Source organism: Perca flavescens, chromosome 2, assembly GCF_004354835.1.
Source record: "Perca flavescens isolate YP-PL-M2 chromosome 2, PFLA_1.0, whole genome shotgun sequence".
NCBI classification, from domain to species: Eukaryota; Metazoa; Chordata; class Actinopteri; order Perciformes; family Percidae; genus Perca; species Perca flavescens.
This window is the reverse complement of record NC_041332.1, coordinates 7,428,317-7,452,543: the sequence shown is the minus strand read 5'-3', so window position 1 is coordinate 7,452,543 and position 24,227 is coordinate 7,428,317. Positions and strand designations below refer to the sequence as shown.

The following is a 24,227-nucleotide window of genomic DNA, read 5'->3' as shown; positions in this document are numbered from 1 at the left end:
AGTGACGTGTGTTTTGGCAAGTTTTACGGTAACCAGTGTATGATGAAGGCATGTTGGGAAATTAGCAAGCTAACGTTAGCTAACAAGCCAGCGACGGGCCATTTGGTCACTCCGCTCCCACCGTAGGGAGACTTCTTTGCCGAGAGATTGGCTGACAGCCCGGGAGAGGCATAGTTCAGTTAGCCATCTCCCGGTGCCGCTGTCTTCCCGGCAGGGAGTGAAGCAGAGGGACCGTAGGCTCCGTTCGGTTCTGCCGCTGCTGGCTAGCACAAACGCTGTTTGTTGTGGTTATCATAGCATAGGTATCCGGTTTCCCTTGTTAAATGATTACAGCCGCCTGCTGGTATGGGGAGGTATTTCCTTGCCTGCATGTGCAAAACGTACGTGGTACTTGGCCGTCGGCTGTAGTCTGTGCGTTGTGTTGCAGTGCAAATTCTTTGGCCCAGACGAAGGCGACGAAGTTAGGGCCTTAACAGCGGATAGGGATTTACAGGAGGGGGGAGGCAGGGGGTGAGGAAACGGTGAGCTTAGAGAGTGTTGTCCCTTGCTCCCAGCTAATGGCAAAGTAAATTAGGCAGTCCATCTGTCGGGGCTGCTTAATGTGCTGCTCTCTGCCTAATCTCAGCAGGGTTTTCACGGGAGATTTGGAGAAGAGATTTGGAGAAGGCAGAAGCTAAATCTGGAGCTCTGCATTCCATTTTCAGAGTCCTCTGAAACATCATGCATCCATATGTGCAGATATGTGTACGTTTGTGTGTCTGTGTGTGTGTGGTATATATGGGTAAAAAGGGGGCCAACAGGGACTTAAATCCATCTCTTCAGGCTGTGGGAGCCTTGACTAGGGACTAAGAGCCCGAGGCGGAAAATTTCACAGACTAACTGCTAAAATATGACTGATCTGTGGAGTGGAGCTGTCTGGCCACAAACACCAAGAGCAGTAGGGGTGGGGGGTGGGGGGGGGGAATCGATTCACGTTATGTATTGTGATTTTTTTTTTGCAACGATTTTTAAAATCAATCCGTTCCCTAGAATCAATTTTTTTTTTTTTACCAACGATTCGCCTAAATATTTTATGTATACGGCACCGCCAACAGCCACTACATCATATCCGTTTCCGGCGAAACAGATCGAAAGCAGAAAATGCAGAAAATCCATGTCATGCTCTTCTTTACAAATGAAATAAATGTCAGACCGACTGACGTGTGATTTATTATTGTGATTTAGAAGTCTCATGACATATTGTCTCTAGAAGTGTATTATTCAAGTTTTTGTTTTTGTAAAAGAAGGAAAAGAAAATCGCAACAACCAATACTGTCGAATCGCAATACTCCTAGAATCGCAATCCAAATCCAAATCGGCACCTGTGTATCGTGAAAGAATCGAATCGGGACAAAAGCATATCGTCCCCGCCTTAAAGAGCAGCGTCTTCCATCAAGCATTAGAGGAGTATCAAAGGTATGAATGCTGCTCTTTGAATATAATGAAATGGAGTGGGAAAGTGAAAGCGCTTCACAGGCCGCTGTATCAGTTTACTCGTCACAGATTATCAGTGGACCGCTGCAGCAAGGGACATTCATTTCCTCTTCGGGTTTGATCCCTCCAGACAGACTCTAATCTGTCACTCAGCTCCGTCGTAACGCCCTCCCCTCAATCTCGTGTCGGGTCACGCTCTCCGGCTAATTACAGTTTAGCAGAATTTGTCCGGCTTTTATGTCAATCGATAGCGGTAATGCATAGTTGTTAAATGACTGCATGGGTGAAGTACATGAGTAAATGGCTTCTGGCTGTACCCTGGCTGTTGTGCATGTACCCAAGCTACTTCCTGTAACCTGATAGCCTCTGAGCCTGTCTTCACCCATTGCCCCGCTGAATTATTCATGTGACACCCTAGACCTCTGTCCAACTCACCGCTACATGTTTGTGTGCAAACAGTGACTTTGCGTGCATGGACGCACACACACACACACACATCAATCTTTGCTCATGGCAACACCTCCCAAACACACACACACACACACACTTACATATTACAGAACAAAGTCAGCAGTGTTATTTGAGCTTGTAGTGTTAAAGTCAACACAATGTCTACACACATTTTGAAAATGCCAGAAAACAATTGTGTTGTAGGAAAAGGTATGTTAAGTGCTACAAAATACATTCCCAGGAGTACTTTAGCTCTGTTTAGACATGGAATTATACAAGGTGTCTTAACTTGCGAATCGGCCCATACTGATAACAGTGCGTAAAAATAAATCTATTTTTAGAAACCTTATTGTAAAACACGAACAAATACATACAGAGAATGAATGCCACAGAACTTTCTCTCAGTCTGACAATCGGTCATAGTGGAAAAAGAACATAAATAAACTACTTTAAAGTGGAGTTATTCAACAAAAACGACTTTACACTGCACCAGAAAAGAAAGGATACTGACTGAAAAAATAAACTCAGAAATGGCAAAAAATATAAAACTATGCCCGGGCGTAGGCTTCAGTTAAAAGGTGCAGAACAGCAACTACACAAAGCTCTTGAGAGTTTTTCCCTCAACTGCTGTTTCCAATGTTAAAAAGGAACTTTCAACCTCAGCTTTTAATAATTATAATGTAAACTTTATTAATCCCTCAAGGGTAAATTCATTTTTTTTCACTCACACACAAATGCACAAACAGGACCAATACACATGCAATATGCTTGTGGAGAGATGCAAAGGCGGGCTGCCTTACAGGGTGTTGCTCCAAGCAGTTGAGAGTTCAATGCCTTGCTCAAGGGAACCTAGACAGTGCCCAGGAGGTGCCCGCACTCCGTACTTGGTCTATGCAGGGACTTGAACCAGTGGCCCTCGGGTTCCCAAGCCACGTCTCCGTGAACTTGGTCTATATCGACGGTGGTTCATTTACGTGATAGTTCCGGTGCCGCCAGGAGTTCCACTGGATGTCACTCGTTTTCTGCTTTCTTTGTGTCGGATCGAGCCACATTAACCGGAACCTCTGAGCAACGCTACACGCTGAAAATGGCACGTTTTGAAGAAAATTTGAATTGTGCAACATAGCAGGCCTGCATGGTTCTTTCGGGGAATGATTGTAAAGATTTACAAAGAACATGTTTACAGCATTTCCTCTCTAACTGGGACGTTTTGAGACCGCAAATATAGGCTATATATGCACAAGTGCACAAGTGGAGAAAAAATAATGGGACAAAAAGAAATCAAGGGACATTTAGAATAGGTAAAAATGTGCGATTGATTGGGAGTTAACTATGACATTAATGCGATTAATCGCGATTCAATATTTTAATCGTTTGACAGCACTACTTTATACACTTAAACAGTATGTGGCGTTTTCTTTTGCTTCTTCATCTTGAATGTGTACTATGTTTTTCTTGAACTAAAAATAAAAAAGTCACACAATGGCAAGAAATCCTGGCAGTTCCAAACAGCCTACACAGATCTGCATCAGTTCTATTTGTTGACTCATTTCTCCAGTCGTAACTTAGAAACGTCTGTGCTAAAAAAAAGAAGAAGAAAAAAAAAACACTGAGCTGCACTCAAACCTGAACATATCAGAGCATCAGAGTCAAACCGGTTTAGCAGTTTTTTTTGCTTGAGACCATATGTTTCTCCCCGCGTTTCACGCTCGCTTTGGTGCCAAACTTTTGTGCTTTATTAAACCTTGCCCTAAAGCTTATCGGAGTGTTTTTGTCAAACTGCAAATACTGGTTTAGGTAGTGCGATTTCCTATCTCAGAGAGCTCACTTACCAGATGCTCTGTGTGTGTACATTCTCCTATGGTTACTGACTTCAGTTTGATGCAATCTATTTTATTAGCTAAACATCATCATAATAATAATAAAAATGGCTTCAAAAAAAAAGCCGCCCGGTATCGTGATTTAATGGGATAAAAGTTTCCGTATGTGGCCTCAAACTGAAGAAACAAAAGTAAAATGACACTCTGCTATTCAAATTATGAAAATTATCCTCAGTGCATGTAGCAGCATCAGTTTGCTGTCATACTCTCAAACTCAAACTGTGAAAGGGATACATTTCTTAGTGGTTTAAGTATTTTATTAGCTAAAATCAATGTCTTCATTGATAAATATGTCCTCATTGGTGTAAAATGACCTCTGCCAATGATCTGACTTATCCTCGTAAGCAAAGAATTTCTTATCTGTATTTACATTGGACGGGCAAGTCCAGCGAGGCTTCCATGTCGTTCCACCATTTTGAAAAACTATAATTGCTGAGAGGGACGCAAAATTACGAATCCCACTGTGTGGTCGATTGGTTGGGGTTAGGCATTTGACCTCGAGTGGTTAAGGTTAGGATAGCCGATTGGTCAGGGGATAGGAACTGAACAAATCAGGTTACGTTACCTTACGTAAGCATGGACGCCTGGCCAATAGTAGCTATTGAAGGGCGGGTCTTGGCGTGGCCATAGTGGGAAAAAGAAATATCGCGAGAGGGACATAAAGCACTAACCTACCTGTCTAGTAAGGGTGTGACGAGATCTCGTTTTACGAGATCTCGCGAGATTAAAACGTGACGAGACTTCTCGTCGAGGTGAAAAGTTGTCTCGTGAGGCGATGTGATGTCAGCGTGATGGAGCGTGAAATGACTATTGAAGATCCCCCTGCCACTTTTAAATCATTTGTGTGCAAACATTTTGGTTTTCCTGCGGAAATAATAAACGGCGAAAGAGTGACAGACAAGACGAACACAATATGTAAATATTGTAAGAAAAAAAATGCCGTATACCGCGGCTAACACGAGCACTATGCAAAAACACTTACAGCACCACCACAGCTCTCTACCAACTACAGCACCCATGAAAAACATTAAAAGGCCAAACAACTCTAAAAGCCTTTGCATCTCTGCCACCGGTAAGTGCAAGAGCCACGGCAATAACGAGGGACATAGGCGTTTTCATTGCAGCTGATATGAGGCCATTTTCTGTGGTGGAAAATGTCGGATTTCGGCAACTCCTAAATATCCTTTGCTGTCTCCACTTGCCAAAGCATACCTTTCCATCCCTGCTACCTCAGTTCCAAGTGAGTGTGTTTTTTCTACTGCAGGAGACAGTTACTGCCCAAAGGTCTCAACTGCTGCCAGAAATAGTCGACATGCTTATATTCTTGAAAAATAACACGACCATATCTTAGGCTGTTCTGTGTAGTTTATCTTCTAGAAAAAAATTGTTTCTGTTTGCACTTGTAGTTTTGAGAGAGCAGTACTTTGGTTATTGATACACTTACTGTTTGCATTTAAACATTTTCTGTTGTTTACACATTTATTTTATTTATACTGTTTATTTTTTTATGTTCGATTTGTTCGAAGGAGTTAGATTTCACAGGGCAGAAGCCAGTTGGTAGATTTTATACAAAACATTTTGCAGTGTTTGCATGTCCTTTACTGCATATGATTCATTAAAATAGTAAAAAAAAAAGTTAAATAACATTCATCATTAATAGTTGATTTCAAAAGGCACCTAAATTGTTTTGCATTTTGTGATTTTTCAGTTGAATAAAAAAACTATTTTCCATTCATATATTTCATCATTGAGGATTTCTTTAAAAAATTTAAAATCTCGTCTCGTCTCGTTCTCGTGAACTCAATCTCGTGATGTGTCTCGTCTCGTGGAGTAAGCGTCTCGTCACACCCCTACTGTCTAGCTAATCCACAAAGTGTTTTTGTTCAAAGCCGGCATCACGTGACTGAAACGGAGGAGATCAGTGAGAGGCGCTTGTCACTTCCCCCGGCAAATGTGAAAGCCTGCACTGCACTTTAGTTCATAATGGAGGATCGTACTTATGCCGAACCACAGGAGAAGGAATCCTCGTCGCCAAAAAAGCAAAAATTGTCATAGCTTCTTGGTACAGAACAGCTACCGTAGATGCAACACGCATTTGATGCTAGATGGGAGAAATTCCTAAAACAGTGTACCTTTAAAGATGGTAGTAAGCGATGTTAATCCAATATACTTTTTGTCAAATTCAGCGAACATCTCCTCACGGTCACCTAGCTCCCTATTTTCTGTGTACGCTGAAACATAATCCGGTGTTCCTACACAGCGCCGGCTCTGTAAATGGAAAACAAACAGAAAGGTGTGCAAGAGCCATAAAACACTATTCCAGCCAATCAGCAAGCGAGTGATGCGAGTGGTGGGGGAAGGGGGGAATGGGAATGTGCAGTCTGGGCCAGGAGTCATCACCAAGAAGAGTTGGCAGAGAAACAGCAAAAGAGGAAAAGGACTGAAGAATAGAAATTAAAAAAGAAGTTGCATGACCGGGAAATGAGGAAGAGCCTTGTTAACATCGCTGAGGCGTTTGAACGCTGCAGACACCTCCGTGATTTCAACGGAATGAAAACTAATGCGGGCTCTCGTCGTTATAGATAAGTGGGTAATAACGTTGGCTTCGTTTGCTGTTTTCAATCGGTCAGTTTAACCTCGTCTGTTTGCTATTGTTTGTGATGGCTGCTCCCAACTGGCTGGTTTACAGCAGTAGCAACAGTTTGCTAATCCACAAGCTAATGTGAGCTAATATCGACTCTGCCATATTTCATTTAGTCAGCAGTAGTCTTTAGCCACGACGTTCCACTTCCGGGATAGCTCCGGTGCCGCAGGAAATTCAGCCGGATGCATGTATTTTATTATTTCCTTCCTCTTTCTTTGGTGTGTATTTGTTTGGCAGTTGAGTTCAAATATCAACAATCTTTGCACAGCCTCGCGTACTGCACCTTTAATTTACTGTATGTAAGTGGCACGCTTTCACTTTGTTTTTTGCCATTTAGTGGCAAATAGCTTACGCTTGTGTGGTTACCCTTGATATTAGAAAATCTGATGTGAGGTAGTTGCACGTAATGTTGTAATTGTTCCGTGAGTAGACCTTTGCCGTCGCAAGGTTTTACATTGCTTTCATGCAACAGCTGTGCTATAATGTTATTGGGGAAATCATTGCAGCATTAAATAAAGAAAAAAAACATTGTTGCAGCTCACCTCCGCCACCTTTATTTCTCTATAACTACTTTCTTCAAACACTGCTCAGCAACAGTAAACAAAACCAGCAGCCTGCTATCGATAAAATAGTAGGTAGGGATGTTACAATAAGAATTGATAATAATTTGACCAATTAATACTATATTAGTTAAAAACAATATTAAAACAAAAATAAAAAAAGTTTTTAAAAAAGTTTTTGCATGATAAAATAAAAAATAGGCGATACAATCTATTTCCCTAACTGCTACTTAACTAGTTTGGTACAAACTTTGCAATAGCAAGTTGCGTTTTAAGCTGCTCTTTCTTTCTGCTCCTGTCTCTCTGCTGGACGGTGCTCACAGCGGAGAGCTGCGTGACATATGGCACGACATCAGTGAGGCCCGGCAGGTTAAATTGGCCGTCCTACACACAGAGTACGCCAGACAGTAACAGCTGACCACCTGGCAGGTGGGTGCGGCAGGGACAGGCTATGACACACAAGCCACGGACCGCCGAGTACTTCTTTCGGTCGATATTTGTCAGAAAAAAAAAAAAACTCCAAAATTAGCATCCCTAGCAGTAGGCAAATATTTTAAATAATGGTTAAATGAGATCCCAAAATAAGAGTAAAAAAATGTGTTATGTTATAACAGTATTTATTTTAGTTATTCAATGGACCCAAATGTGTTGAAATGGCCAGGCGACAGTGCTTGCACACACCAAAAACCTTTAAGATATCCATTCTTTGCAGCATTTGTCTCCATGGTCTTTATAATGGAAACAGTTTTATACTGACTTCCTTCTCCCTGTCCGTACAGTGAGCCGAGCACATACTCAAAGTAACCTATGAGTGAGAAATGCCATTAAGCTGCAAACAGGTGGCAAACTAAGTCTAAGTACTCCATGTACTGTATGTTACTGTGATTATGCTCACTTCCCTCAAGAGCATTATTATATGAATCAAAGACAAGTGTGGTTATTTACACGGGCGCTGCTTCGTGTGCATTATCGTCTTGATCCCACTCAGGGGCGCAGCTGTAATTTCCAAAGTGAGGGGGACAGATGGTTCAGGAGGAGTATTCTACCATTTGTCTCACCTAATTGGGGATTCCAAGTCACCTACATTTCATTTATGATTGAAGGAAATACAGATACAGATATAACACAGGGGGTAGTGTTACTTTTTGGCTGTAATAGCCCAAATTTGGTGGCCTCTGGCACATTCTAATGCCACTAATCCATCATATACACCGATCTTACACTGAGTTTTCCTCCATATATTTGGTGTATACATTTTTATTATACAGTATATTATTTTCTTATTGGCTATATCTATATGAGTCTATCAATCAACTGACGCAACCCGAGTACCGTGCACACTCGCCTACTTATGGTGCGTTCAAATCAACTAAGACGTGTTGTAAGTGTGGGGGACGGTTGGCACCGACATTGAAAGTGCCGGAGACATGTCCCCCCACCATACCCCGTGTCTGCTACGCCCATAATCCTATTAAAACACTGCTGCTGTGCATGCAAATGCAGCCAGTGATGGAGGATGGACGGGTGGCCTTGCCTTCTTTCCATTCGCCGTGGTACTCCTCGCCATTGGAGTAGCTGAAGGAACCTCGTGTCAGGGTCATGGGTCCTGCTGGCACACACCACAACACACAAAAACATCATCAAGACATGGACCAAATAACCTGCAGCTCTGACATTCGGACACGCGCACGCACAGCTGGGAGTTCATCTAATGACGTGTCCACCTTTTAACCAACCGTGTATGGCGTCAGGATTACGTCATATCTCGCGAGTGCGATAAAACATGCTCACAAGCTAATTATATCATTTTACACGAGCAGATATCCCTCGTCGCGCACCAATTCAACAATCGAGAGTGAAAAGGCAGCTGCGAGCATGAAACAAAACATAGGGAGAGAAAGAATGGCACCTGCGCGTATAAAACTAAGCAGCACGCGCACAGAGCAGCCACCACGCGGCCCCGAGCATCTGCTGTGAGAGCGCTGGAGGGCATACAAGCTCTCACAGGTAAACTCTGCTTTGTTTTTTAATTCATGAAATTGTTGAGTCTTCATTTTCTGCTGCTTGATTTATCTGTTTCTGACTAATCGTTTCAGCATCAGTTCATCCCTAAGGTGTTGGATAGGGCTGGAGTCAGACTGAGGCTAGTCTCGCATTACCAGACCTTCCTCCACAGCGCCGCTGAGGAAGGTCTGGCTAGTGCACACAGCTCTGGTTTATTGGCATTTCTTTAAACCAATCACAATCGTCTTGGGCGGCGCCAAGCGCCGGACGCAGCTAGGGCTGGGCGATATGGAAAAAATCAAATATCACGATATTTTTGACCAAATACCTCGATATCGATACCGCAACGATGTTGTAGTGTTGACTAGTGTTGCTTTCACAAAATATTTACACAATGAGATTTTTGATAAATAATCATCAGTAATGTGGATATAATGACTAAGTGGGTAAAGGCAAATAATAGAACAGTTACAAAAGTCTGGTAAGTTCAGAAAATTACATCACTTTCCTGTAATGCAGCTTTTAAAACCAGGAAAACACTACACTTACCATATCATGATATTACAATATCCGAAATCTAAGACAATATCTAGTCCGATATCACGATATCGATATAATATCAATATATTGCCTAGCTTCTGACACAGCAAACGTGCCGCTGCAAAATAGCCCTGGGGAAGGATATTGTTTTGGAGGAACATTTGCACGTAGTTAGGCGAGCGCCGGAATTGAAATGGCAGTTGAGTGTGTGATGGGAATTTTACTCAAATGAAAAAGATGAACATAATTTGATTGTCGGTTGTAGCTCGGAGGATGCTCCCCAAATTGACCGGAGTTTAGAATGCCAACTGAGGGAGGGACGTCCGGCCCAAAAATGAGGGACATCTGGCAGAAACCTCCGCCAACACCTGAACACTCCCCTAAATGAGAAGTCGTTGATATAGACTAGTCCAGTGGTTCCCAACCTTTTTTCCTTGGCGCCCCCCCTACTCATGTCTAAGAAAAGCTGAGCCCCCCCCCCAAAACCGAAGTTGAGGTAACTCTCGAGATAGAGCCTCTCTTTCTTTTTTGATACAGAGGAGTTATCAGCACTGTTTCTCCGGCATGTTTCATTCATAAGATTGTGATGCCGTGGCGGCAGGAAAATTGAAGATACAAGAAAATATATAGTTTTCATACAGACTTTTGTATACATTAGATATTCTAGTGTATTATAATTTGTTTAACATGTGCAAAACATTTTTTTTTTTACCTCAACCTCAAACCAGATAAAGACTCGCGCCCCCCCTGTGATCTTTGCCGCCCCCCCTGGGGGTGCCCGGACCCCAGGTTGGGAACCACTGGACTAGGCGGAGGCTGCCCAGCTCTCCTGAGTCACACTCTCCTGAGCCCTGTGTGTCCAGTTCCCCCTCTCTGCTCCTATTTGGTCGAACCAGTCCACCTGCTCAAGTCTCTCCCGAATCCGAGAACAGGGATGTACAGGTGGCGGAGCAACATTTCTATCCCCATTGGGGGTTTTTTTCTTCAAGAGAGAAACTTACCATAAATTGGAGTACAGCAGCATGAACCGGTCCAGATGCAATAGCCTAATATACAATTAAAGTACTCAGTGACGGACTGGTAATCCGGCATTTGGGCAGATGCCAGAGGGGCCGCGGGCCCTCATGGGCCGGCCGGCCAATCAGAGAGCCGCATGCGGCCACTTAATTATAAACTGCGGCCCATATAATTTCTCTCGGACCCCTTTCAAGCATCAATAACAAAGTTAATTTACTAAACGATAGCCAAATGTATCGTAATCCCTAAACACCTGTTGGTTATGTAATCTGATTTGTATTTATACCACATATGAGTCTCTCAATATCACAGTCATGGTTACCCTCTACAGTCACGAACTTTTACATCAGTCTGTATTGTTTTGTAGCAAAATTACTTATTCAGATAAGATGTTCAAAAACGTAAACGTGCATGGTTTGAAATAAACAAATCTACCTGCATTTCTTTTATTTGAATATTTGTTTGCAAAAGTTAAAATGAAGCAATGCATTCTGGGAATTTCAAGACCGAATCAAGTAGAGCAGAGTAGACCGCGTCTGCGTCTTTATGTGTCTATGGTCTGCGTCAGTGTGGTGGTTGGAAGTTGTTGACAAAAAAATTAATCAAGGCATCAAGCGACACAAGGGGGGGGGGGGTTTAGAGAAAAAGAGAGAAATATAAGAGAAGCACAGTTGGCTGACGTTGAAAAATGCTGCAAACTGATTTGTTTTTAAACTCAAGTGCAGCTTCAGCTAGCATTAGCGCTAATACAGCTAAAATGTTAGCGCTATACCTGAGCCAGCACACCAGGGAGAGAGACAGGACAGTGAGGAATATGAGGAGGATGAAGAGCTAGACATGGATAACGAATCTATGAAACTAACCAACACAGAACAACAAGCGTGCTGTGGGTATGAAGTATAAGTATAAGTCTATGTTTTGGTGCAGTTGTTTATAGCATGGGAGTTTACGTTCACCATCACTGGGGCTATCAAAAGTGCGTGTTCTTTCCGTGCGTCAAAAGTTCTATCTGCGACACCCCCCCCCCCACCGGTGGGCCGCTGGTGGGTGAAAATGCCAGGGCCGTTTGTTGTTTCCAGTCCGTCACTGAAAGTACTGCTTCACTTTGGGATCCCTCACCTGTTTGTGCCCCCTGGACATGTGCCCTACTGTTAGCCTAGTAGCCTAGTTAGCCTACTCCAGCAGTGGCATGACAGCAACACACTGGCACAGCAGAGGTGTTTTTATTCATTTAGGCGTCTTATGTGTCTCCTGTCTGTGCTTTTTGGAGCTGTTTGACACTTTAAATATCCAGTTTTACTCAAATCCATTGTCATTTGTTAACCAGCTTTGTTTACTGTGGCTCTCTGATGGGCTAACGTGATCTATCCTCTCCTCTCTCTATTGTCTCAAAATGATGTTTTAATAGACAAACTACCGCCGACAGGAGCATTAGAGAAACATTTAGGCTTCACAGTGAAGAAGAAAACACCTAAGGTCCGTTTATTAGGCTGAATAATTGCTCGAATGCCATCAGACACGATGTCCTATTAGACGGGAGGAGGAGGAAAGGATCTATGGTGTATCCCTCGGTCTAATGTTGCCACAGTAACGGCGCCCTAATCCCTTTCATCCTGCCGGCATGACGCTGTCAACCTCCGAAACAAACACACGCACACACACTGGGCAGTCCTGCAGTAATAAAAATAGACAGTTTACCTGTTTTATTAAAGAGCAACTCAGTCCTTTTTCTCTACATCACTGAAAACAACGCGGCAGTTGGAGGATTTCTGCTCCTCTCAGCGATAATTTCGCTTTTTTTTCTCCCCACCGCTAGTTCCCTGGCAGCGGGAGCTGCTTCAGCGTCTCCGCAAGGTGCCGCGGTCTCATTGGCTGCCCTTCCTCCACCTCGATTCAAAGCGGCCTCCTATTGGCTTCTCTGCCCGCGGTCCAGCCCTCCGCGGGAGACATCTTTGTCGAGGGCAACGGGTTCAACGGCTTAATTAGCCGGAGTGCTCCTCCGTTAAAGCGTTTTGCCCTTGCCTTTTTATTTTTTTATTTTTATGCGCTGCTCACCGTCTCTGTAGGATTATAAAACTGCCGCGAGGTTCCTCCTAATGATACTGTGTCATTTCATGTTTCAATTTGGTGATTAGACCCGCGTTTTGGCGGGTTTTATGTAACTTGATTTATTGTTCTCACAGGGCGCTGAACCAGCTGCACTAGGTGGCGAGGGGTTTGTTAAATGAGGTGATATGGATTCAAAGCCAATAAGGCTTTAATTCACTAAAAAGCTAAGGGGGGTTGGGGGAATCAAGGTGGCCCAAATGCAAAAAAAAACCTAATTTGGTTTCTCTGGGGAAAACTGGATTATTAAGCAATAGACTAACTAATAGCCTATAGGTCTAATTAACTATTTTTTTTATTAATAAGACATGGCAAACATTTAACTGTTGCTAGTTACCAGTGGTGGAATGTAACTAAGTAGGCAACATTTACTCAAGTACTGTACTTAATTTCAAATTTGAGCTACTTGTAGGCCTTGTAGGTCACACCACTTTCTACTTCTACTCCGCTACATTTCAGAGAGAAATATTGTACTTTTTACTCCACTACATTGATCTGGCAGCTTTGGTTACTAGTTACTTATAAATAAGATTTTTGCACATAAAACACATGTAGTTTATGAAATGTGATGTTGTATTATAATAATATTGTCTTATTATAATTATAAAAATATAATAATAATAATAATAATTATAATAATAAAATAACAATATAATGGCCTACAAGTCCAGCTCTTACTGCTTCCTCGTCAAGCTTTTCAAGATGGTAGGCCTATAATGGTGTCATTCAAATTTTGGAGAAAGCCAATAAGATCTCACCGGAATCAGAAATCAGAAAAAAAAGGGTGTATTGCCAAGCAAGTACTCACAAGGAATTTGCCCTGGTGTTTGGTGCCAAAATGAACAGACAAACATATTGAACATGAATATGAAATAACTGCTGCTCTTTGTATGTTTCAGTTGGTTGATTTCTAAAACGTATTTCAATAGATGCATTAGAATACAACATATAGGCTCTCAAACTTTGCCAGGGATGGAACGATAAAGTCCTGGATTTTATTCCCGTCATTCGTTTTCACAGTGCCCCGACCTTTATTGAGGTAGAGACAGTCATAAGAAAAGGCTGCATTAAATAACAAACGCAGACAGGGTAGAAGGTATAACGCAAAATTGGCATGACATCATCGTTCTTAAGAAACTAAATAGGCCTATATTAAGTTTTCGATGAGTCACTAAATGTGCTAATATTAAACTTCCATGGGATCAACGTGGAGCTGTTCTCAAAGAGAGCACGATCAGGTGTTTTTCATTTCAGTTTCATGGCGCTGTTTATGGTGTGGACATGTGTGCTCTGCTGTGAAGTTGTGTGTAGGCCTATTACATATCCAGGTCATACATGCTGTGGTATGTGCATTGTTGGTCCATGATATGTACATCTCCCTGTTTTTCTACACCTTTAGGGAAGTTGAGAGGGAGCCTCTCTTTTGACCCTGATCACATTTACCACTGGTCTATATCCACGACGTTCCACTTCCGGGATTGCTCTCGTTGTGCCGGAAATTCAGCCCGATGTCACTGTTTTCGGATGTCCGTTTTTGGATGTCCCGTTACCTTCCTCTTCCTTTGTGTTGGCGTTCTAACCTCCGGTGGATTTGTGAGGACTATGGTTAACTGCTCCTCAGATCTCTGCAGGGTAAATCCAGACAGCTAGCTAGACTATCTGTCCAATCGGAGTTTCTGTTGCACGACTAATTGACTAATTGAACGTACACATGTTCCACCAAAAGTAGTTCCTTCCTGAGGCTATTTTGCAGCGGCGCCGTGGCCTCAGCCTAGTCTATATCAACGACGTTTTATTTAGGGCAGGGGGATCAAACCCATTTTCACTAAGGGCCACACTGGAAAAAGAGAATCACACCAAGGGCCAGACATGTAGAGTTTATTTGTTTTTGTTCGGACTTTTTTGTGGCTTTCTCAGACATTTGTCAATTTTTTTGTAAATTTGTTGCTTTTTCCGACATTTCTTTCGCCGGATGTCCCTCCCCTTCCGCTTTCTTTGAGTTGGCATTCTAAAATCGATAGATTTGGGAAACATCCTCCCAGCTAGAACCAACAATCAAATTATATTTATCTCTTTTTTTTTTTTTTTTGAAAAATTCTCATCACACACTCGACTGCCATTTCAATTCCAGAGCTCGCCTACCTACGTGCACATGTTCCTCCACTTTTGAGCAAAATAGAAATTTTTAGCATATCAAACACTTCATTTTCTGCATTCTGGTGATTTTTTTTCTGCAACAATGTATGTTGCAAATGACTTTTTTTATGTATTTTTTTTGGGGTGGGTTGCACTGGCCAGTTTGGATTATTAGGGGGGAGGGGTTGTAAATTACGCCTATGCCTTGGGGAGTTTACAATATCAATTTTTAGGGTGATTCCTTTACTGTTTTGGACTTGGGCGAGGTTAGGCCTACTATATGATATGATATGATATGATATTTTATTTATGTTTTATGCCACTATAAGCGGCCCATCCCACACGGAATTACATGACACCAGTACAAAAGTAATTTCATCCACATCTTCCAGTCCAATGTCCACACACAACATACTTTACTTACATAAAAAAATACATATTACAGTAGCCACAACACAATGGTGTAACCCATAAATTGTCCAACTAGAACTAAACATTACTAGTTTTACTAGACTCGTCACATCAGTATTTCTAAAATCCTGGAAATAGAGTTTTTGAAAAATGTCAGTTATGGAAAAATTTCCTGTGGATGGCAGCCATGGAAAACACACTCGAGATGCAACGAATGGGTGGAAATAGCTGAATAGTTGAGCGTTTCGTTAATTTGATTAATACCACTTAGCAAGAAAATGTCACATAATCCCTTAAGAATTTGTAGTAATCCTTTAATTAATTGGCTCGATGAGAATATTTGTTTACCTGAATATTAGTGATGTCACTGGTCGAATCGTCGGTTTCCTGGTCGATGCGAGCCTCGCAGGGACATGAGGGGGATTTTTTTTTTTTTTACAGTCACATCAAAGAGCTGCAGGCTCTTTTATTTTCATAAAATGATACTCGGGCCATTTCTTTTTCTTTTTTAATAACAATGCCTCTGTGTATACACAGTCCACACACTCTAGGCTACAGTTTATTAACTACAGCGCCGAGAGGTGCACTGTAACATGTCTGTGAATTTAAACAATGCAGTGTCTTTATGCGCATTCTAAATCCCCGGCACACCCGCGCCCTTTGACACATATAGCTTTAAGCCACGGCACATTTGGAGCACAGGCGCCATGTGCTCTGTGCCCTGCTACACAACATTAAAACAGACAAACATGTCTGTAAACGACCAATGACAGCACATCCTCGCGCAGAGATGCTGGGATGAGGGAGGGGGGTGGAGGGAAGTAGAAGGCGGAGGGAGGGAGGGCGCTTTTGGTGGGTGGGACAAAACGAGCGATATAGAAAAGGGGGATGCTGCAGCCCCGTCCCCCTCATATCTCACTCCACCCAGCCCTAGAATAAAAAACCACCGGTGACGTGCGCGCAGGGAAGCACCCAGCAGTATGTGCGCGCCCACGGGAGGGGCCGATAGAAAATGGCGAGTCTGTGCAAAAGGCAGCAATGCACGGTAGAGAGGCGCGGCTTTCGGCAGGAACTTGACTCTTGGAGGCACAAACTCATTCACTGTGTAGGTAAGCTCGCTTGGCATTGAGTGTGAGAGTGTGTGTGGCGCGGTCCGGGGCTACCGGACGGTGCCGGTAACGGCGTGTTTTGCGTTTGTTTTTCTTTGGAAGCAAGGGAGCCGCGGCTGTAAATGTCCACTGAAAAAAACCTATAAGCGCTACATGGAGCTGTCATTTTTTTCCGCCTGCCTCCCACCGGACATATCCAAAAAAAAAAAAAAAAAAAAAAGATTGAGCTCTATAAGTTTTCGGGCTCATGTCGGAAATGTTGGCAGGTGTTCCACCTGCAGACTTTGTGTCTGTGAGCAGTTGCCGAGTGTTGTTTTATTTAGGGTCTCGGTGTTTTGGAGATTTTTATTATTTTTTTTAAATACATTATTCCTGAGCTGTTTATTTATTGTAAAGCAGGGCAAAGTCACGTGTGCAGATGGAGCTGCGCCTCAGCCAATCGGCTTCCCCGCTATAGGCTTGCTTGTGCCCGCGTGCGCGCCGCCGGGGTTGAGATTTTTGGTGGTGGGGGGAGGGAGGGAGGGAGGGAGGAAGGAAGGCGTTGCGCGCACTCAATCTCCAAACATGACCCCCCCCCCTCCTCCTCCTCCTCCCTTCCACTTCCCTGGAAATCGGCTTTTGGGAGCGCGCATTGCTGCATTGAGGGAATAATTTGGTATTTTAGGGGGGATGCCTTAGCGCTCGCCTCTAAACCGGGATTGGTACTTGTTGAAACGGCCGGGGATCCTGGATGCTGTGGAGAACTCTGCGGTTAAGATTTGCCCGGCGCAGTTTGTATCAACACATATTTATGATAAAAATAAATAAATAATAATAATAAAAAAAATGTTTATGACAGTACAGCATCTTTTTGGCACTGCAGGGACAATTAACAGCAGCGGCCGTGGCGTGTGTCAGGCTTTGTCTTGTTGGAAAAAAAACAAAAACTGATGCAAATCCAGTTTTTGACCTCTCCCTGCTTTTTCTCATTAGTTCATGTCGGCTTTTATTTTGGATTTTCTCATCCATACATCTTCCCCCCATCCTCTTCTTCCACCTCCACCACCACCATTAATCCTCCGTTTCTGTTGTATTTCATTAGCTCCGTTTAATCCGGTTACATCGACCTATCCTGATGTTATGGCAAGATTATGATCCACTCTTAGCGTCGGATCTCTTAACCTCTCCAGGGTTTCCTCGGCTCTCTGCCCGGCTCTTAATCTGGCTTTTATCGGCGGTATGAAGGTATTAGCACCACCGCAGCAGCGCCAGGGTCAGGGGGTGTTGCGGCTGCACTTGTTTTTGGATGCACTTTGTGTGTCCAGATGTTGTGCGTTGAACTGTCACCCACTTATCCATCCGCGCGCTTTCTAATAACCCACATGGCCTGATTCCGACTATATCTAGCGGGTCTTTTTAGTAAGAATAACCTTCTAATGAGAGCCCGTAGTGTTAAATGAAGAGGTTGGGTAATCTCTGACCTCCACTATGAAGCCATAAGGAATCACAGTAAGCAGCGTAAAAAAAAAAGGCTTTCCCTTCCTCCACTTGTCTCACAACAGTTTGGCCATTTCAAGTGAGATTATTACACAAGAATGTGTTTTTTTTTTTTCTCAACAAAAGTAAGCTTTAGCCTATTATCTAGCTTCACATAGGCCACTGCCTGCTTTTTGCCCTGCTTTTGCTTTCATTTGTAGTCTAATTAGTGCTGTTTAAAGGATTAAGTGGGTCACCAGGTGGTAGTTAAAAGCAGCAGATGATGATGATGTGTTGCTCCCTTTTAAAAAACAAAACAAAAAAAGTGTAACACATTTGGGGTGGAAGATGCCCTTTTAATAAGGCTGCTCGGTTATGGAACAAAATCATAATCGCAATCATTACGGTCATCATTATTTAACACGATAACTTACTGACTTTTGGAAAGACGTTGCATTTGTTGTTTATATAAAAACAGTGAAACCACCTTGAACCGTGACATTTCCCTAAATACTTTTGCGGTTGAACTTTTTGATTTCCCCCTTCAGAACACAAGACAAAATAAGAGTTTATTTGGAAAACTGAATGTGCAAAAATGATAATTTTTCTAGATTACGTTGTCATTGTGATCGTTGGAGTCAAAATTTGATTACTTGCACAGCATACCCTGTAATCGAGAAGAGCTGTATACCTGTAATAAACACTGTAAGGATGTTATTTAGATATCTGAGTGAGACTTAAGTCCCAAGGAATACTATATAGATACTAACGAGATATCTATCATAAGCATGATAAACCTACTGTAAGATCACTATTGTGCACCTTGAATCCATGTAGTAATATCTGTGTGTGTGTGTGTGTGTGTGTGTGTGTGTGTGTTAGTTAGGCATATTTCTTCATATTTATGGTTGTTGACGTTCATTGGTTTGCTATGCGCGAGGAGTTTTAGGGCCGAGTGCAGCAGTGGTTATCAGCAGTCAGATTGAAGTCTGACATGTTTATTTGTTTGAAGGCTAATCGGCCCCGAAACTGTGAGAAACTGGAACATCACGAGACATGTTTGTCTTCTGACCAGCTGAAGAATTTGCTTTCAAAAGTGCTGTGTGAGTTTTGACATTGCTTGTATTCATTTTGGGCTATCTTCATGAGTTTTGGGCATTTATGTGAAATAACAGATATTCAGATGTTATTAGTGCTGCAAGTAGCAATGATTCTCTCAATAGATCCATGAATCATTTGGACAATAAATGCCACAATGTAGTGAAAAACAATCCAGAACCCCAAAAATTAGAGTTCACTATCACTTAAGACCAAAAAAGCAACATATCTTTATAACTGAGAAGGCAAGGCAAGGCTAGGCAGCTTTATTTATATAGCACATTTCAGCAACAGGGCAATTCAAAGTGCTTTACATAAAACATGAAAGAGCAGTTAGAAAACAATTAAAAACAATTTAAAAGACAAGAATAAATTTTACAGTGCAGTATAAGAATTTTAATACAAAAAAAAGCAACATATCTTTATAACTGAGAAGCTGTAACCAGGGAATGTTTGGCATTTTTGCTTGAAAAATGATATAGAGGGTTATCAAAAATAGACTAATCCACTAATTGACAAATAGTTGCAGCTTTTTGTCGATTGAAAAAAGGCACAAAGTTGTTTTTTTTTTAAATTTGAAAAGCCTTCAAACTCCAAAATAAGACTAAATAAAAAGGAATTTATGTTTTATTCGTACACAAAAATGTGTGCTGGCAATGACATTTAAAAAAAAAATTATTAAACAGTGTTATTAATAGTGATCCTTGTGTTTTAAGAAGGTCCGGTAACAAAGGTGGACATCTTCCAGTTCATTACAGGGTTTCAAAAGGATGCAGCTTGTCGACACCAGCAGCCTCATCACTTTACCCTGTGCTGTACTGATAATAAAGTAGGGCCTATATGCCATACAAAGGTTAACATTATTAGTTGGTAGCAATTATAGCCCGACTGGCGATTCCTTTTTGGCACACACTCTGGGTAGGAGAGTGCGGATAATTTGATTGCCGAAAGGTTGTGGCCGTGCTGGAGAGAGACAGACTGTGAGGAAGAGAGAGGTGTGAGTCTGAGTGGCAGGTTGCTTTTTTTTTATTTCCAACACTTCTCAGAGAGGAGAGCTTAATCCAAACACGGTAACGATGCCACCGGGTTGAGCTGAACGTCGGTTGGTTTTATGGTGTCTAAAGTTCCGGAAACTGTGGTTATCTGGTGATGTATTCCATCCGCTGGCAGGAGATTTTTTTAGGGTCCCTGTAGTGACCAGCAGTCCAAGGCTACATCTACACTACTACAGTAGGTTTTGGTTTTAAAAAAAACAACAAAAAAAACGAACATCTTTTACTTTGTTTAAGCCTTTGCGTCCACACTACTCTGGCGTTTCCGAGCCCCTAAAACGGAGACATTTGGAAATAGGGCTGTGCTCGATTGAAGAAATTCTTAGTCGACTAACACTCATTCTATTGCATCGACTAATCGATTAGTTGATTTAATCGACAGATTTGTAAATCGGAGTTTCTCCGCTAAGAGTCATGCAAAAGCACCACTTTAATTCTTTACCAGAGATGTGCTTGTACGTTTCTTGGAAATAAGTCATTCAGCATGAAAAAGCAGCCCTATTTGGAACTGCTGCCCCTGTTTTGGTTTGAGCTGGAAGGTCACAAACGGAGACCTTTTGGAAATGGCGCTTTTATGGACTAGTAACTTTGTAATACGAAATGCCATTTTAAAATGTTCTTGTAATTCAGCGTGCCATATCAGCATTAAGCCTGCCATCATTTCCCGAGCCCGTTCAGGTAGTGTTATTTATATCCCTTTCGCACCGCATTCTGTGAAGAAGGCAACGAGTACTAGCCAATCAGAGGTAGAGTAGGGCGGGTCTTTGCGGAATGCAGATGGGGGGAAGTCAATCAAACTACTGTAACCAATGGACACAACTTATTGCTAGTGCTCCAGTGGTTGAGCCTAAGGTTGCTGACCTCTGGACTAGCATGTTGTAGCATATATGCTAATAACTAGCTAGTTTTTTACTTGGAAGCTCAGCAAGGCCGAATAGCTAACCTGGCCTCACTAGCTAGGTACGTTTCATGTTTTTTTGGTCCATAAGCAAGCTTACGCTTTTATTATTCATCCGCACCGGCAACCGCCGTGGCAAGAGGCATTACTTTTTTTCGGGTTGATCGGCCGGCCATCGTACGTCCCGGGGGAATTTCTGCAAATTTGGCACAAACTCAAGCATTTGATTAGCTTTTGGTGACACATTTTTGGCCATAACTCAAGTGCAAGGCGCTAGTTAATTTGTATTAACCTTTATTTCACCAGGAAGTCTCTTGAGATACATTAGAGAGACCTGGCCAAAATGGCACTCCCCCTCCCCCACTCCCCTGTACTGTTACTTTAACTGAGGTTAAGCTGAAGTTTGACTCTGAGATTGAGTTTGCCTCCAAAGAAGCTGCCTCAGGAAAAAATGTCTACAAATAAATCTCAAATCAGAAACATGCTGGACTCAAAACTAAAATTTCCATCTTTTAACACGCCAAAAATGGCTGTTGTTGTAACCGAAATGATGAGTTGCCTCGCCTTCAGTCACCACGGTGTATACAGGTCGACATGAAGGCTGCGTTGGTCCCTTGAGCTGTCTGTCTGTCTGTCTGACTGTCTGTCTGACTGTACCATTCCCCAATGTACTCAAAGTCAAATCCTCGTCTTATCAAGTCAACCGAATCCCTCCGTCCCCTTCCGCGACGCCTCCCTCTCTGAGCGAACGGCTTTTATTTCAGTAATGGACAGATGGACGCCCCGAGAGACCTGCCTGCCGCGTTCTCATCCTGCTAATTCTTTTCATGGGCTTTTTTTTTCAAAAGGAAAACAAAACATGGCACATTTATCTGGGAGCTGGTGGGCAGTCTGACTGGGGGCCAACTCTGTAAATCTCAGCGTACCCTCTTCATAACACATGCACCCCCCACATGCTTGCCAGTAATGTGTGTAAAAATGTGTGTGTGTGTGTGCAGCTATCTCGGGAGGCCGATCCATGCCAACCAAGAGCCCCGTGGGAGAGAGAGACTGCTCTCTTTGGGATGGGGAGGGGGGTGGACGCAATCTGTGGAAAAGCAAAATACACCACTGGCACTGAGTGAATGTCGACAGAAGGTGTGTGTGTGTGTGTGTGTGTGTGTGTGTGTGTGTGTGTGCCCACTGAGCTCTTTTCCAGCGACATCCTGCCTCCCGTTCAAACACACGAACACACCTTTTATCTAACTGCCAGAAAGATTCAAACTGCCGGCGTTCTGGTTACACACCTGGCTACTTTTCATGCTCCAAGCCTGAATTTGTTTCTGAGGAGTATGCCCATTTTTTTTTAAATGGGGGGAGCATTTTGGCCTATAATTGATAGGACAGTTGTAGCGGGAAGGGGGCGAGTCGGATTCGCACCCTGGGCCGCTGCGGTAAGGACTGAGCCTTGGTACAAGGCTGTCTATTCAAGCTGTTAAAGAAGCGGAGCGACAGCTTTAAAAGAACAAACTAGTTTAAAATCTCAGGAGAGGAGAGAGACAGCTGACTTCTTAAAAAAAGGCCCTTTTTGTGGTTGTTGTTTGTTTTTGTTTTTCATAATCTTTTATATTAAGCTTATTTAATGTTGCCAGTGTTATGCAGTTTTCCTCCCCAGGGACTTTTCTAGTGTATCTGATGGGGATGGGAAGCTTTTCATTATTGTTGTTGAGCGTTGGAGAATCTTTAAGGGACATGTACGAGAGTCTTGAAACCAAGTAAAAAGGCCGAAAAGTTTGTTGTTAAAGTTTAGATGAAAGTGGTGCCATTATCGGATTAATCAAAAAGTTTTTGACAAAGAAGCAACCCTTCAGCTTCGTGTGTGTGTGTGTGTCTCTCTCTCTCTCTCTCTCTGTCTCTCTCTCTCTCTCTCTCTCTCTCTCTCTCTCTCTCTCTCTCTGTTCTTTCCTTCAGTCTCACCAGGCAGCACTCAAAAGTCCCTGACTAAACTTTGTACTCAGCGTCCCCGGCTCAAACCAAAATTTACGTAAGCATTCCATTGTGTGTGTGTGTGTGTGTGTGTGTGTGTGTGTGTGTGTGTGTGTGAGTTCCTTTTGTTATGTTTGTTATTGTGTATACACAAACTCCACACCGTGCATGAGCCCGCATGGTGTTAGTGTCCAAAAAACTGTACCGAGGAGGTCAGGTCACACACACACACACACACACACACACACACACACACACACACACACACACACACACACACTTAGAGCAGCTGGAATGTTTACTTGGTCCCGCCTTTTATGAACTCCTTATTCTTCCATAATGGCTGCTTTTGTGTGGAAGGTCATATTTGAGCAATTTGCTTCTCAGAGTATTTGATCACGTGCATGGTGGAACCTGTGTGTGTGTGTGTGTGTGTGTGTGTGTGTGTGTGTGTGTGTGTGTGTGTGTGTGTGTGTGTGTGTGTGTGTGTGTGTGTGTGTGTGTGTGTGTGTGTGTGCGCGCGCACGCGCGCGCGCATGTGGAAACTTTTGGAAAGTGAGGAGACTTTGTTCAGCCTTCCCTTCTTCAAAGAGCTGTGTGAGACGATTAGGCTCAGGGAATGCCTTATTATTCTAATGAGGAAAGGCTCAAATCTCCCCGAGAGTTCAGTATTAATGGAATTAAAATAAAAGTGTGTGTCATTTCAGACCACCGTTAACAACGCATTAATACTAAGTAGCACCTCGATATTCCTGAACAAGAGCAACCCCGGCTAATGAGATAATAATGGAGCCGAGCAATCGGTTAAGCAGCGCTAAGCTGTCACGGTTCAGAGTTAAAGGGACAGTCTGTGGGCAAATGCAGCCGTCTGCTCCCAATCATTCTCAGACCTAATCTGCAACTTTGTCATGTTAATAAATGCCATGTCATGTTGTTCGCCGACTGATATGAAATCAGGTCTATATCAAACAGAAGTTTACAGACTAGAGCTGCAACCATTAGTCGCTTTATTGATTAGTCGATCGACTAGGGCCAGACATGTATAGTTTATTGACATGCTTTTATTTAAGAGAAAAAGTAAAATATCTATGACTGTTATCTTATTATCTTATATCTTATCTCATATAGTCTTCTCACTTACAGTTTGGTCGACATAAAGCCAGAAAACAAAATTCTTAGCCATCATAGAAAAGAATCGCCAAAAAAGAAGTCACAGGCCACACATGTTCACGTCACTAAAATCAAATTAAATTTAAATTTCATAAAGTCATACACGTTGTTCTCGCGGTACAGTTAATGTCAAATATGAGTTAAATCAACAAAACTCTGTGTGTAAAGTTCTTTCTCCGGGCGCTGTTTAACATTTAGCTGAAATGCTGAAGTGCTTTAACAGTCTCTGTTTGTGTGTGTGTGTGAATAAATTGTTGTG

At 42.6% G+C, this 24,227-nt stretch overlaps 2 protein-coding genes across 7 annotated transcripts in view; one reads left to right on the top strand and one right to left on the bottom strand.

Moving 5' to 3' along the window:
• LOC114573504 (MORN repeat-containing protein 4) overlaps positions 1-15,648 on the bottom strand; it is a 30,626-nt gene extending 14,978 nt beyond the window's left edge. For 2 of the 6 annotated variants that reach the window (XR_003694908.1, XM_028605741.1), the window contains exons 1-2: positions 12,267-12,394; positions 8,542-8,613 (exon numbers count right to left, since the gene is read on the bottom strand). Coding sequence is in view for 5 of the 6 variants with exons in the window: in XM_028605741.1 (XP_028461542.1) it covers positions 8,542-8,608 (67 nt within the window). In the remaining variant the exon portion in view is untranslated. Of the gene's footprint in view, positions 1-8,541; positions 8,617-10,552; positions 10,627-12,266; positions 12,395-15,569 lie in introns of those variants that run through there. The other 4 variants (XM_028605773.1, XM_028605764.1, XM_028605748.1 and 1 more) reach the window with 4 other exon arrangements.
• A 585-nt stretch (positions 15,649-16,233) lies between these two features.
• lcor (ligand dependent nuclear receptor corepressor) overlaps positions 16,234-24,227 on the top strand; it is a 78,162-nt gene continuing 70,168 nt past the window's right edge. The window contains exon 1 of the mRNA XM_028564319.1: positions 16,234-16,330. Coding sequence (XP_028420120.1) covers positions 16,234-16,330 — 97 coding nt within the window. The remainder of the gene's footprint in view (positions 16,331-24,227) is intronic.